This window comes from Osmerus eperlanus, chromosome 3 (genome assembly GCF_963692335.1).
Source record: "Osmerus eperlanus chromosome 3, fOsmEpe2.1, whole genome shotgun sequence".
Taxonomy (NCBI): Eukaryota; Metazoa; Chordata; class Actinopteri; order Osmeriformes; family Osmeridae; genus Osmerus; species Osmerus eperlanus.
In genome coordinates, this window is record NC_085020.1 from 4,096,693 (window position 1) to 4,112,024 (window position 15,332).

The 15,332-nt window shown below is 51.3% G+C and overlaps 1 protein-coding gene across 8 annotated transcripts in view; it reads left to right on the forward strand.

Annotated features, from left to right (window-relative positions):
* nck2a (NCK adaptor protein 2a) overlaps window positions 1-11,592 on the forward strand; it is a 23,838-nt gene extending 12,246 nt beyond the window's left edge. Inside the window, exons 2-7 of one of the 8 annotated variants that reach the window (XM_062456604.1) lie at window positions 3,529-3,770; window positions 8,538-9,304; window positions 9,764-10,455; window positions 10,564-10,623; window positions 10,732-10,878; window positions 11,113-11,592. In XM_062456604.1, the coding sequence (XP_062312588.1) occupies window positions 3,545-3,770; window positions 8,538-9,304; window positions 9,764-9,958 (1,188 nt within the window). In that variant the 5' untranslated portion in view covers window positions 3,529-3,544 and the 3' untranslated portion in view covers window positions 9,959-10,455; window positions 10,564-10,623; window positions 10,732-10,878; window positions 11,113-11,592. The other 7 variants (XM_062456602.1, XM_062456601.1, XM_062456603.1 and 4 more) reach the window with 7 other exon arrangements.
* The last annotated feature ends 3,740 nt before the right edge of the window (window positions 11,593-15,332 follow it).

The window sequence follows — 15,332 nt, forward strand, 5'->3', positions numbered from 1 at the left end:
GTGAAAGACTGCTGATGGAGAGAATGAGGAAGGAGGAGGATGTTGTTTTGCATCAGTTCATTTATTTACCCACTTTGGCCAGCATTCCAAACATGGAGAGCTGTTCCATTATGGAGGGTTTTTTCTTCCTTTTTTTGAATGTTCCCTCTCTTTTCTTCTAATCCTCTTTTCTGCTCCCTCTCCTTGTGGGGCTGAAAGGGCTCTGGAGGGACAGGAGCTGGAAGTGCTGGCGTCGTCCCGACTCAGCATACTGTTGTTCTCCTCTCACTCCCTCGCCTTAACTCCCCCCTCTTTTAACTCTCTCAAAGAAGGATGAAGGGTCAGGCGAGCACAGACTCTGTCTCTTCTCTATCTCCCCACCCCCCCCTCTCTCTCTCTCTCTCTCTCTCTCTCTCTCTTCCCCACCCCCCTCTCCGTCATAGATTGTAATGCATGGCCATGGTCAATTCTTGAAGTTTTATCCATCCTGTCCGGAATTTCAACCTACTGTAGCTGCCCGTGTAGAGGCCTCTAGTTTCAGTAAGTGAATCAGGTCTAATTGAGGTTTCTCTTCCTGTCTGCCTGCAGGCCAGGACTATGTTTAAACCCTTTTAGCGAGCAGCTAAACTACAGCCACAGCCCCCTGCCTTGCTCAGACGGCTGGGATTGATCGTGTGGGTGTGTGTGTGGGTGTGAAAGATAGTGATTGGTGGGGGGGTGTGGGCATTGGCGTGTGTATGGATTACCGCTGACGTGTTTGCTGGGGGCTTGCATGCGTGTGGTGAGATTGATAGTGTGCGTGTGCATGCGTGAGAGGCGAGGATTGATCTAATGGTTAGTGGCTTCCCCATCATTGCTTAGTCAGGGGCGGGGTGGGGGAGGAGGGGGGGGGCTGTGTGGGGCAACACGGTGACAGAGGCGGGCTTAGATAGTGACAGAGGCCTAGCGGTGATGGCTGCCGATCTGTCAGATGTCCTGATGAGGGGGGATTACAGGAGGAGGTGACATGGAGAGATGCGATGGGAGGAGGGATAGAAAACAGGGATGAAGGTGAAGAGAGAGGGGCTCTGGTAAGTAAGTAAGTAAGTAAATTGTTATTTAGTAAGCACTACTCAAACACAGCAAGGCTGATGGAGTGCCGAACAAAAGCACAAAAAAAGACACCATAAAATACATAGAAAAACAAAATACAAACAGTCAATAACAGTCAAATAAGTAACATTACAACTCAAGAGGTAGTGGCGCTATTTAAAAACGGACAATGAAGGAGGCTGCCTGATAGAAAGGGGAAGTTGATTCCACAGAATAAGACCAGCAACTGCAAAAGCTCTATCACCTGTACATATGCAGCGTGACCGGGGAGTTTACAAAAGTAGCTTGTCCGCAGACCTCAGTGACCTAATGGGCGTGGAATTGTAAGAGGTCCGAGATAAACAAAGGGGCCGGCCATTAAGAGCTTTAAAAAAGAACAATAACATTTTATTGGTAAGAGCAGATGCCATAGCACACGCACTCATACCTAACACATCTGGTGACACTGTACAGGCAGGACATCACCTGGCCCCAGGGAACTTCTCCTCCAATCACCTGGCCCCAGGGAACTTCTCCTCCAATCACTCCTCCCACCTGTCTACGGTACATCTCACTCCCTTTAACCACCCTTCTATTTTTACCACTCTCTCTTTGACACTTTTTTTTTTTTTTTTTACCTCCTTCTCACCTCTCTGCATTCCCTCCTCAGAGACAGAATTCTTCAGATTGCACACCCCCTACCCCCTCCTCCCCCTCCGTTCCAGCCTGTGGAAGATTCTAGTTTGACAGCTCCAGGGATGGTGGGAGGAGGCAAATCCACATAGTGTTGCAAACGGAAAGCAGCTTGGAGCTGAGCTCTCCCACAGAGAGCCATGTTGAGTGAGCGCTAATTGTTGAGGAGGGGGTCGTAGACATTTCCAATGGCTTCCCTATCTCTCTCCTCCCTCTCTTCACCACCCTCCTCTCTTCTCCTCTCCCCTTCCTTCTCCTATCCCTTCTCCTCTCTTCTCTTCTCTCCCCTCCTCTCATCTCCTCCTCTCCCCTCTCTTCTCCTCCTCTCCCCTCATTTTCTCCTCCTCTCCTCTCTCTCCCCCTCCCCTCTGAGTATCCGTGGTCTCCATCTCTGCCCTAATTGACGAGGAGTGTAATATGTGCGCTGCAGGAAGAGAGGAGAGGCGCGGTGAGTCTGAGTGCTGCTATTACTGTAGCAGCAGATGAAGGATCGGCTGCGCAGGAGAAATTCATCTCTGCAGCTGTAATGGAATCCTTTATGGGGTCTAATTGTGCTTCTTCTCCTGAGTTATAACTCTATTTAGTGGCTGTGTTTCATTTCTGGCTCTTATTACAAAATTAAGGAGAAGGAGATTTGAGGGAGTGTGTGTGTGTGTGTGTGTGTGTGTGTGTGTGGGTGGGCTGCTTCTGGTAAACTTTATTCTCCATTCCACACACAGTCACAAATGTGTCTGCACACACACACACACACACACACACTATCCTGTGCCCTGTGGCGGTTAGCTGAGTTTCATCTCAGTGTTTTGAAGTTGTGGAGTATTCCACTTCCTCAGGCTCCGGCATGATAGATACTTCCCCGGGACATTACCGTTCACATGCTCCATTTATTAATCCATGGCCATTTGAGGAGTTCTGTGATCTATTAGAGAGGTCTGATGTGTTTCATTAGGGTACAAGACAGATGAGAAAGATGCCTGATTGTCCAGAGTTAGAAAGTGTGATGGTGCCTCGCTCATGTTGTCTGTTTACCTCAGCATAATGGCCATATTCTAAAATATTTGTCATCATGCTTAATCGTCATACCAGTCATTGTTTTCTCTTGTTTCTGTGTGTGTCTCTCTCACGGTCTCCCCCTCTCTCCCCTCTTCCAGTGGGTGTTTCATGTTTACTGATGCTGCTTCCTGTAGTAGAGCGATCTCTTCCCAGGCTTCCTGGAGTCTGAACTTAGCCCTGTTCTAAACATAGACCCATCTCAGGGGTGTCATTCTAGCAAACAGAGAGGGCACTGTGTATCAGTAGAGCCCCGCTCACACGCTGGCAGGCAGCGGAGAGGACAGCCTGTTTGAAAGCACGTTCAGGGCCGGGGTATGGAGCGCTGCTCGTTTTGTTTTAGGACATTCTCCCATGTACACGCGCACCCACTCTCTACCGCATGCATATTTCCATGCAGGGAAGGTGCTCTTGTGAAGCTGTGTGTTGGGTTCACCTGACTCTCATGTCTGGTGAAATAGAGCAGAGATAATCTCGGCCTGACGGCATGTCTGGCTGTCTCGAATGCACTAATGGGCAGTAGCGAGTGTGTATGTGCCCGGGAAGAATGTTTGAGACGATAATTGTCGGCGAACCAAATCCTGACCAATTTTCCCTCTGCTCCTCCCTCTCCATCCTGTCCTTTCTCTCCTTCTCCCCTCGTCCTCCCCCCCTCCCCCCCCCACCTCCCCTCTCCCCCCCCCCCCCCCCCCTCCCCTCCCTTCTCTCCCCCCCCGTCTCCCCTCCCCTCCGCAGGGAGACTCCATGAAAGATGACGGAGGAGGTGACAGTTGTAGCCAAGTGGGACTACACGGCCCAGCAGGACCAGGAGCTGGACATCAGGAAGAACGAGCGCCTCCTGCTATTGGACGACTCCAAGACGTGGTGGAGGGTCCGCAACGCCGCCAACCAGACGGGCTACGTGCCGTCCAACTACGTGGAGCGCAAGAACAGCCTGAAGAAGGCCTCGCTGGTCAAGAACATCAAAGACACGTTAGGTAGGTGTGTGTGTGTGTGTGTGTTTGCGCTGCCCCGCTACTTGACTACAGCAGATGCAGTAAACACTGAGGGATAATCCTCTCTGCCCGAGGAAGTCAGAGCTGGAGAAGGAGATCCAACACTGATCTGGCTCCTTCTGGCTTTCCCTCTCTCTACTCCCCTCTCTGCATCTCTCTGTCACTCTCTCCTTCCCTCTCTCTACTCCCCTCTCTGCATCTCTCTGTCACTCTCTCCTTCCCTTGTCACTCTCTCCTTCCCTCTCTCTACTCCCCTCTCTGCATCTCTCTGTCACTCTCTCCTTCCCTCTCTCTACTCCCCTCTCTGCATCTCTCTGTCACTCTCTCCTTCACTCTCTCTTGCTCTTGTCTCCAGTTCTCTTTTTGCTCTCTTTTTCTCTCTCCTGGCGGGAAGGCAGATGACGAGAAACAGAGTCAGGAGAGAGAGGCAGGGACAGAATTGTGTGGAGGCAGAGACTGAGAGGCAGGGAGGAAGGTTGTGGGAGGCAGAAAGACAGGAGGAGAGAGACAGACAGACGCACGCAAAGACAGGGGGAGCAGAGCAGTAAACAGGCCTCATTTCTCCTGGCAGTCGTAGATGTACAAATTAAATAGTCTGCATCCTGTCAGCACACATCACGAAACAGAGAGAAAGAGAGAGAGAGGGATAGAGGAGAGGAGAAGAGAAAGAGAGGGGTAGAGAAACGGTTAGCGCAGAGACATAAAAGACAGAGAGGGGAGAAGGGAGCATCGGGAGAGAGGGATGAGGGAGAGGAGGAAGAGGAGAGAGGGATGAGGGAGAGGAGAGAGGGATGAGGGAGAGGAGAGAGGGAGGAGGGAGGGATGAGGGAGAGGAGAGAGGGAGGAGGGAGAGGAGGAAGAGGAGAGAGGGATGAGGGAGAGGAGAGGGAGGAGGGAGAGGAGGGAGAGGGGAGAGGGAGAGGAGAGAGGAGAGGGAGAGGAGGGAGAGGAGAGAGGGAGGAGAGAGGGATGAGGGATGATGGCGAGTGTCTGTTTCTGACAGTGCTTCCTGAGGGCTGTGTGGAGACAGGCCCTGGGGGAGACTCTCCACCACTATGTGGGCCAACATTGCACTGCCTGCCACTGCCACTCCCCAAACGCTATCACTCACTGTGTGTGCGTGCGTGCGTGCGTGCGTTTCTACATCCGTGTGTGTGCTAATTTTTCGTGTCTCAGTATCAGTGACTGTTTCCTATCGATCAGGACCAGTCAAGTACAATCAAGTACAGTGGCTGTGATGGTAAGGGCTATAATGCCTGTGCAGAGAGCTTCCATCTAGTCTCTGTGTCTAACTGTGTCAGGTATAGAATAGAACAGTCTGGCCTCATTCTTGGTGGAGGTCCTCTCCCTCTACTCTGTTCTAGGAGCTGAACTAGCCCAGCGAGACCCACAACCCCCTTCTACACACTACGCTAGCCTTGCTTTACCGCACACACATACACACACACACACACACACACACGTACATGCAGACAGATGGACGGACGGACACACACAGATATGGACACACATGCACACATACAAATGGGCGCACACAACCCTGTAAGCGCATCCACACAACCATATCATCCACCCACACACACACACACACACAGAGCCTGTGTGTTTGTAGACTGTGTTCTGGACTGTGCCGTGTAGAGCCAGTGGTGAAGTGAGGGCAGGCTGCTTGGGGAGGCGGCCACATGCAGCCAGGAACACGCGCTCCAGCGGGAAGCCTACCACTGTGTAAACACTTAACATGCAAAACAAGGTCATGTGCTTAAACTGCCTCATGTAACAAGTGTCACTAACCCGGCGCAATGCTTGCCACAGAAAAAAGGGGAGCAGAGTACTACAGAGTACTACCTGCTGTGGTACTTTACTATTAATTGGTTAAAGAAAATAATCATATTAAACATAACCAATGATGAGGTATGTAGGTCAGTGGTATGCATGTGGGTGTGAATGAGTCGTGACGGTGAGCAGCGTTGAAGGGTGTGTTGACAGAAGTCAAAAGTTTGCCACAACTCAAAACAAAAGTGTGCTGCGGAAAGGAAGGGCTGTTCTCTGTGCGTCCCACGTCCTCTTAAAGGGGAAGAGACACACCTGGCTCAGGTCATGTGCCTAAACTTGGCCCAGGTGTGTCCTCTTAAAGGGGAAGAGACACACCTGGCCCAGGTGTGTCCTCTTAAAGGGGAAGAGACACCCCGGGCCCAGGTGTGTCCTCTTAAAGGGGAAGAGACACACCTGGCCAGGTGTGTCCTCTTAAAGGGGAAGAGACACACCTGGCCAGGTGTGTCCTCTTAAAGGGGAAGAGACACACCTGGCCCAGGTGTGTCCTCTTAAAGGGGAAGAGACACACCTGGCCCAGGTGTGTCCTCTTAAAGGGGAAGAGACACACCTGGCTCAGGTCATGTGCCTAAACTTGGCCCAGGTGTGTCCTCTTAAAGGGGAAGAGACACACCTGGCCCGGGTGCGTCCTCTTAAAGGGGAAGAGACACCCCGGGCCCAGGTGTGTCCTCTTAAAGGGGAAGACACACCTGGCCCAGGTGCGTCCTCTTAAAGGGGAAGAGACACACCTGGCCCCAGGACACATGCGCTAAGCAGCCTGTACGAGCACGAGATAGGCTGTCTCCTCTGGAGGTACAGGCTGAGGTGGGTCTACTGCGGTTATGGCTGACCCAGGGTGTGTGCTCTGGGACTGGGCTGGTCAGCTGTGTTCCAGGGGTGAGGGCTGACCCAGGGTGTGTGCTCTGGGACTGGGCTGGTCACCTGTGTTCCAGGGGTGAGGGCTGACCCAGGGTGTGTGCTCTGGGGCTGGGTTGGTCAGCTGTGCTGCTTGAGCTGCAGGCCTCAGGGCTGGGGACAGGAAGCGGGTAGCTAACCTCTGACTCAGCTACGCTCCCAGACACCCAGTTCAGTGGGAGTAGTTGGTGAAGGACATGTGGAAGGAGAGAGAGTGTGGGAGGAGGGAATGTAGACTGTTCCTTTGCCAGGCCAGTGATTTTGAAGTGGAAATGAGTGAGATGGAAGGTTGTCTGTGCGTGTGCGTGTGTGTGTGTGTGTGTGTGTATACTGAGCTGTTAACAGAGCTTATTATATTTACATACTGACCCGCAAAAAAAGAAACATGACTTTACAGTAAACGGGTTAAATAACCTTCAAAATCCTTGGAATCATTGAATCCTGAAGGGTACAATCCGGTTTTCACCAATGAAACGCTACGATTTTTCTTCTAAACGTGTTGGGTTAGACTGCACGTGCCTGCACACGTCTCATACGGTACAACACACCTCCAGATACTGTCACATTACAGTTTACCCTGTTCACTTAAACAGTCCTGTCTGTTCTGTATTCCAGAAATGTTTGCATTTGCATCTCTCTCCCTCTTTCTCTCTCCCTCTCTGTCTCTTATTCTCTCTGTCCTGTCAGTTGGGTTCTCTGATGTGCCTGGTCCACTGTGTGTTAGAGACAGCTGCTCAGGGATCTCTCTCTCTCTTTGTCTCTCTCTGGCTTCTCTCCCGCCATCATCAACATGAGAGGAGGAAAGTTTGGTGCCACTCTGCCTGAACCCGACAACTTCCCTGAGTTCAGCCAGAGCTGTTTCCTCCATGCAGACACGTCCCTGTTCTGCCTGCTGCTCAACAGCCAATCAGTCTCCTGCCCTTCCTGCCCTTCCTGCCCTTCCTGTCCTCCTGCCCTCCTGCCCTCCTGTCCTTCTGCACCAGAATCCCCCACATGTACATGTATCTACTACTCCTCCTCCCCCGTGTCATAATCTCCCACACGTGCATGTAGACCCAGGAGACGGCTTTGATCGACCACGTTTACTGTGCAAACTGTCTCGGGAGGCCGTCCCTAGAGAGCCCAGACAAAACCACCACTCTTCTCAATTCACACAACTGGATGAATATTTAACAGAACAAAAAACTTTGTACCGTGGGGCTCAATCTCAAAAGTGCAAATTAGAGTTCAGTTCCAACTCAGTCCATCTTTTACAGCTGTTGGACCCAGGTCCCTCGAGGTGGATGGTTCTGCGCCATCACAGACTAAAGGGATTTCTCTTGTGACGGCTGAGAGACTGGGGCAGTGTGTGAAGTGTTCAGGTCCTGGTGCTCTCCGGGCTCCAGGCTCTAAACGGCGGCACTTTGAAAGTGTCGCCTTTGTGCTGTGGGAGACTGAGAGGCCAAAGCAGAGATGGCAGGCTAGGTAGGAGGGGGAGCTTTTGATGGTGTGGCAGGCAGGCAGACATTAGGAGAGACCGAACAGCCTTCCTTCTCTCCTCTCTTTCGGGTTTGTGTGTGTGTTGATGCGTGTGTGTTGGGGTTAAAGTTCCCCCCCCCCCCCCCCCCCCGCCTACTTGATAGAATTTGTTTACCTTCCCACTGGGCCTCAAGTGCAGCCTGCAGCCTCAATTCGTTCCCTGCCCCTCTAACCCCTTCATGCTGCCCCCACGGAGCTGCTGGCATCAGGACCGTCCCACGCTAAGCAGCCTCCTCTGCTGGCTCTCCTCTCCTCTGTGTTCCAGTAATGAGCCATCACAGGCCTGGAGACTTCAGGCTCATCATGAGTCTCAGCAGAGCCCACAAACCATGTTTACTAACCGAGCCTGCACTGAAACTCATGAGAGTGAGTCTCAATCAAAGCACCCTGTGTGATCTCTGTTCAATTATAAGGTTTGTTTTTTGGAAGATAAAATGTCCTGTTAACGGATGAAATAATATAAGGATTATCTCTCTCTATCGCTCTCGCTCTCTCTGCCTTCCCCAGGCTTGGGTAAGACCAGGAGGAAGTTGAGCACGCGTGACACCTCCCCCACGCCCAGCTCCGACACGGAGAGCCCCTCCAATGGGAGCAGTGGGGGAGGAGGAGCCGAGAGGGTGTACGACCTGGAGATCCCCGCCGTGGTCAAGTTTGTCTACACGGCGGAGCGCGAGGACGAGCTGACCCTGGCCAAAGGGTCGCGTGTGGTCGTCATGGAGAAGTGCAGCGACGGCTGGTGGCGGGGGAGCCAGGGGGGGAGGGTGGGCTGGTTCCCCTCCAACTACGTCCAGGAGGAGCCGGCGGGGGAGGAGCCTCCGAGGGGAGGGGAGGGGCCGGGGAGCGCCCCCGGAGGCGGGGCGGCACTGGCCAACGGGGGGGCGGCGGGGGGCGGAGTCCTCCACACGGTCCAGACTCTGTACCCCTTCAGCTCCGTGACGGAGGAGGAGCTGAACTTTGAGAAGGGGGAGGTGATGGAGGTGGTGGAGAAGCCCGAGAACGACCCCGAGTGGTGGAGGTGCAGGACCAGCCGCGGCCTGGTCGGCCTGGTCCCCAAGAACTATGTGGCGGTCCTGAGCGACGGAGCCTCCAAGCCCTTGCCCTCCTCGCCGGTCCACAGCTCCCCGCTGAAGAGGCCCGTTCTGGGCCCGGTCCGGGTGGGCAAGTTTGCGGGCCGGGACTGGTACTACGGAGGCATCACCCGGAACCAGGCGGAGAGTGTCCTCAACGAGAGGGCAGACGTGGGAGACTTCCTCATACGGGACAGCGAGTCGTCTGTGAGTGAGGGGAGGGGGAGAGGATGAGGGTGTGGGGATGGGGGGAGGAGGAGGGGGAGGAGAAATGGGAGGGGTTTTAGGAAAGGTCTTTTGGGAGATGTGGAGTTAAACAACAGAGAGGACGACAGGTGGGATAGAGAGTTCTGGGAGGGAACGAGAGAAGACGGCAGTTGGGAGTAGAGGTGTGGAGTTGCTGTGGTCCCATACTGCCCCCTGCTGGTGAATGGGTGTATTGTCTATTGTATCTATACATGTTGAATTACTTTATAAACTGATTTCCTTTGTTTTCCACATCTGCCTCTCCCTGCCACCCCTCTTTTCCCACCCTCTCTCCCTCTCCTTCCTTCCATGGGTCTCGTTCTCCCTTCCTCCACTATTCTTTCCCTCCATCAACTCTCCCTACCTCCTCCCCCTCTTTCTTTCTCTCTGCCCCCCCCCCCCTTCCCTCCCTCTCTCCAGCCCAGTGACTTCTCGGTGTCCCTGAAGGCCATTGGGAAGAACAAGCACTTTAAGGTGCTGTTGGCTGACGGCTCCTACTGTATCGGCCAGCGCAGGTTTTCCTCCATGGAAGAACTGGTGGAGCACTACAAGAAGGCTCCCATCTTCACCAGCGAGCACGGCGACAAGCTCTACCTGGTCAAACCACTGCTGTGACACCACGCACACACAAACGCCTTCACACACTTAACAGAACTGAGGTAATGACATGTATATACACCATCATGATTACATATACAGACACACACACACACACACACTAACAGACCTAAGGTACTCACAAGTATAAACACATATATACATACACACACACACACACACACCCGCACACGCGCCCCAGTGCCCACAGATATCAGTAACTCGTCTTAATGTAAGCCTTAGCTCTGGGTCCTCTTGTTGTAATATCGTGGGGTCTCGTCCTACAGACGACTTGGACACCCACGCACACACACACACACCCACGCACACACACACATACACACACACACATGTCTGGAGAGCTGGGCAGGGAGAATGTTGAACTCTGGGAGGGTGGTCTGTATGGGGGCTGTTTGTCGTTTTGTCTTTTTGTTTCCTTTTGAAAGATGTCTGAATGCCTGTTTGGTACTGAACTCTCTCCAGAGGTTCAGAGTGCTGGTGAACCCTCTCCAGAGGTTCAGAGTGCAGGTCAGCATACTGAACTCTCTCCAGAGGTTCAGAGTGCAGGTAAACTCTCTCCAGAGGTTCAGAGTGCAGGTCAGCGTACTGAACTCTCACCAGAGGTTCAGAGTGCTGGTGAACCCTCTCCAGAGGTTCAGAGTGCAGGTGAACTCTCTCCAGAGGTTCAGAGTGCAGGTGAACTCTCTCCAGAGGTTCAGAGTGCAGGTCAGCGTACTGAACCCTCTCCAGAGGATCAGAGTGCAGGTCAGCGTACTGAACCCTCTCCAGAGGTTCAGAGTGCAGGTCAGCGTACTGAACCCTCTCCAGAGGATCAGAGTGCAGGTCAGCGTACTGAACCCTCTCCAGAGGTTCAGAGTGCAGGTCAGCGTACTGAACCCTCTCCAGAGGATCAGAGGGCTGGTGAACCCTCTCCAGAGGTTCAGAGTGCAGGTCAGCGTACTGAACCCTCTCCAGAGGATCAGAGTGCAGGTCAGCGTACTGAACCCTCTCCAGAGGTTCAGAGTGCAGGTCAGCGTACTGAACCCTCTCCAGAGGATCAGAGTGCAGGTCAGCGTACTGAACCCTCTCCAGAGGATCAGAGTGCAGGTCAGCGTACTGAACCCTCTCCAGAGGATCAGAGTGCAGGTCAGCGTACTGAACCCTCTCCAGAGGTTCAGAGTGCAGGTGAACTCTCTCCAGAGGTTCAGAGGGCTGGTGAACCCTCTCCAGAGGATCAGAGTGCAGGTCAGCGTACTGAACCCTCTCCAGAGGATCAGAGTGCAGGTCAGCAAGGTGAAAACACTTCTGCCTTGTCGTCTCTCGCCAACCCCAGACCCCTCTCCTCATTCTCTGCTCTTAGAAGTCCTTCTCTACCTTCGCCCACTCCCTCCCTCTCTACCTTCAAGTGTATCCTTCTCCACTGGCTGTTGTAACTGAGATTGCATCAGCTGTTTTGATCATTGCTGTCTTCCTGTAGGGGGCGCCATTATAGCTTGAATGTGACCAACGTTGTGGCATGCAATGATGAAAGGCTGTATGTCTGTGTACCTGGCTGTAATCCTGACTACAGAGGGACAGAGGGTTGGTTGAGTAAATAAGATGTGGAGGAAGGAGGGAAGTAGGAAAAAAAAAAAAAAAAAAAAAAAAAAGAAGTGGTAGTCCACTTAGGAGATGGAGAGGGCCTCTGATGTCCGGAGAGATGGACTGTCTGTAATCAACAACCAAATGTGCCACACCCACTACCTGTAATCCAGCGATTCTATTGGTTTCAAATCCTTGCCCATTGACAGTTCTGCCTACCGATTGGTTAACTGTACAGCCATCTACTCCACTCTGCCAAACCGCTACTTGATGTTTTCATCATCTTTACTTTGACTGCATATGTCGTTTGATCCATTCTATGATGCTTCTACTTGACTCCAATGGACTCTACTGTCCCAATTGCCGAGACCCACAGCAATTCATCTCTTCTTGTCGTGACTAACTGATGCCCACATAGCGGGGTGAACCAGGGAGAGCACTAATTCAAGAGTAATAACAAACTTTGTTGGCGGAGTTTCTTTTCCTTTTCCTGCAGTATGTATGTTTGAGTGTCATTTCAGAGGGTCACAGCTTTTTTAGGAGATGATGATGATATATCTGAATGTTATTGAGCAATGTTATTTAATTCTTCAGTCCACTGTGTGTATATATTCAGAATGAAATGACAAGGTGCATATATGAATCGTTTTGATCCAACTTAAGGTACTGTACCGCCGACCATGTGGTGAGAATTGAAATACTTTTGTTCAATAAAAGTTTTTACAGAATACTAAAAAATGAAAAAGCGATGTGTCTGTGTGTTTCTGTCGGTAGTATGTTTGATGAGTGATTGGTCCTCGTCTGCTAGCCTGATATTACTGCTGATGGCACGACTGATAACATCTGTGTCAGTCATGTTAAATGCAGCCTTTCAGGCTCTTGATTCCTCAGGCCTGCAAGGATGAGTGTCTGGCTCTGCCATCGATTAGCGCTGTCTGTCGCAGGCCTGATTCCTGGCTGCTGACAGACAGGGCCGTCACATTGATTTCACAGATGAATTGATTGCTCCTGCCTGAATGTTACCATAAAGAATGACTAATATCTATCTTTCAGATGTCCAGAGTCACTCTTACCAACAGACAGCCTAGTCATGTGATGCAGACAACCTGTGGAGGTAAAACAGCCAGACATTTCGATATGTCTCGCTGATTAGATAGGGAGAGAGGTTTGTGCCATACATTGGATGTCATGGAGCACTGTTATTATTCTCTGTCTGTGGTGCCATAGGGCATGACCAGCTGGTGTTCATGCTGGAACAATGTTCCCTATGAAGAGACAATGCAGAAACAAACTGATCTTAGGAACGAAGGGGCGGATGAGGAAATGGAAGCTGGCTGTGTTGATTTGAGACCAAAAGGGGGGTAGAGGGAGAGGATGTGTAGGTAAGAGAGGAGGGGGGGGGTAGAGGGAGAGGCGGGGGTGGGATAGGAGGAGAGGAGTTGCTAAGAGAGAGGAGGGAGGTGATGACAGAGAGGGGAGGGGTCCCTGGGCAGTACTGGAGCACCAACAGAGGGCAGTGTTGTATCTCCCAGAGAGTCAGAAGAGAAACCCTCCCTGTCTGTTAACCATGGCTAACTGACTTTCATTTAGTAATTTAGCAGACGCTCTTATCCAGAGTGACTTACAGTAAGTACAGGGACATTCCCCCCGAGGCAAGTAGGGTGAAGTGCCTTGCCCAAGGACACAACGTCATTTGGCACGGCCGGGAATCGAACTGGAAACCTTCAGATTACTAGCCCGATACCCTCACCGCTCAGCCACCTGACTCCTGATTTGCTAGGTAGTCCTGCTCTGGAGATGCCTCAATAACAGCCTGGTTTGTGTGTGTGCTCGCAGGTTTGTAGAATGGTCAAATTATCTGCACTTTTGGAAAATTGAAAGGCCATGCACTTAAAAGATCTTCCTCTTTCTACCCTCTTCCTCGCCGACTCCTGGCTTATGTAAGTTACACGTGAAGTAGGGCTTCACAGTGCATTAGAGCAGATGCTAGTTGGAAAGAACAGAGAACAGTCATCAAGCACTCTCTTCTGTAAACTTGGCCTCACGCCGTCATGGATGGAAAAGCTTTTAACTCTTCCCTCCCTCCCTCATCCTGCTTTCCACCATTACCTCCTCTTTCACACAGATAGTGTATATATATATTTATTTATATTGTATATCATCAAATCAAATGTATTTGTATAGCCCTTTTTACACGCAAGCATGTCACAGAGGGCTTCACATACGCCCATAGAACTGCCCCTCAACCAACCTAAACCCTCAAGGAAGACAAGGAAAAACTCCCAAAAAACTCAACAGGAGAAAAAAAATGGAAGAAACCTTGGGAGGAGCAATTCAGAGAGGGATCCCCTCCTCCAGAGACGGTTGGTGGGAGAGAGGAGCAGAACACAGGCTAAACATAGTCATACAGTGTCGATGGGTTTTGAAACACCAAACAACCATTGTTCAACTTTATAGATGTAGGACAGGACCGGGAGACTCGCAACCAGGTCCAGTGTTGGCTGACCGACGACCAGGCAGGTGCTGACAACTCAAACCCCCCACACCACAAGGGATGTGTGTGGGGGGTGACAGAGAGAGGAGAGCAGGGATTAGAGAATGCCAGGAGCAGCTAACAGTTACAGTCATAATAGAATGAGATCCCCACCGGTCAAGTGTGGACTGGTGCAGCAATTTAACAGAGCAAAAAAGGGGAATTTGATGCAACCCCACACACCAAGACAGCGACAGCCCCCCTCGTTTGGAACATGAAATCTGTTCCAGGGGAAGAGAACTCTAAAATAAGTTATACTTATAGAATAAGGATGGAAACAACCCGAACATTTTTTTGGGAACCACCAGATAGCCGGCATCTTGAGATCTAAGTGTATATATGTATATGTGTATATATATATATATATATGTTGCCTTGTCTACAGGCTGTCATCTCGGCCTGTGTCCTCTGCCTTTTTTGCCTGTCAGATCTACTTAATTAATTTACCCGCTGATGGATGTTGTTCTACACTGATGTATGTGCGTGTGTGGTCTCCACTTCCTGGCGGGGTTGCTGTGGACGCCTCCACAGCAACCATGGACCGAGGACGGCCATTTTGAAGCGGTGTCTCTTGTGCCGTCCACAAACCACATCCCTGGGATGGTTTTGATAACTCTGAGATTCTTCTTTTCTCCGAGCAATGCACCGATTTGACATGAATGGATAAATAACAGCTGTGTAGAAGACAACGCTTTTTCACCCACCCAGTCATTTTAGATCAGATATCACTTCAAGCAGGGAGGGGATGAAGAAGCCTGTGTGGTCTGACTGGATAACACAGCAGATGGTGGTATTTTTCTCCATGACAACTTTATGTCTCCCAACTAACTATGGACATTGTAGTATAAGGCTTTATTAGCAAGCTGTCCTAACACACGATATCAAGCTAAGCTAGACAGCTGTGCTGAATGTAAATCAAAGTTCATGCCGCACTGCTAGCTATGAAGAAGAGTGCCTGCTCTGTTATCCCAGTGCCAACCTATGGGAAACTTCCCTGGCACACAACACAGAGAGGTGTCTGGATACAGTGCTTACTCTCCGCACATACGTGCCAGTCTGAATCCATTCACTTCAGTGAAGCCTTCTCTCTGTGATGTCAACACAGGGAGAAGTCAGCTGGCATCTCTGGCACTGGCTGTCTTCCCTTCCTATCTGCCTCCATCAAAGCTCTCTCTCTCTCACACACTCTCCCTCCCTCCGTCCTGCTGATACAAAACTGCAATGCAACCTACAGTACGCATGTAAGTAGATGTTCCGTATTCAGTCGAACTGCTTCTA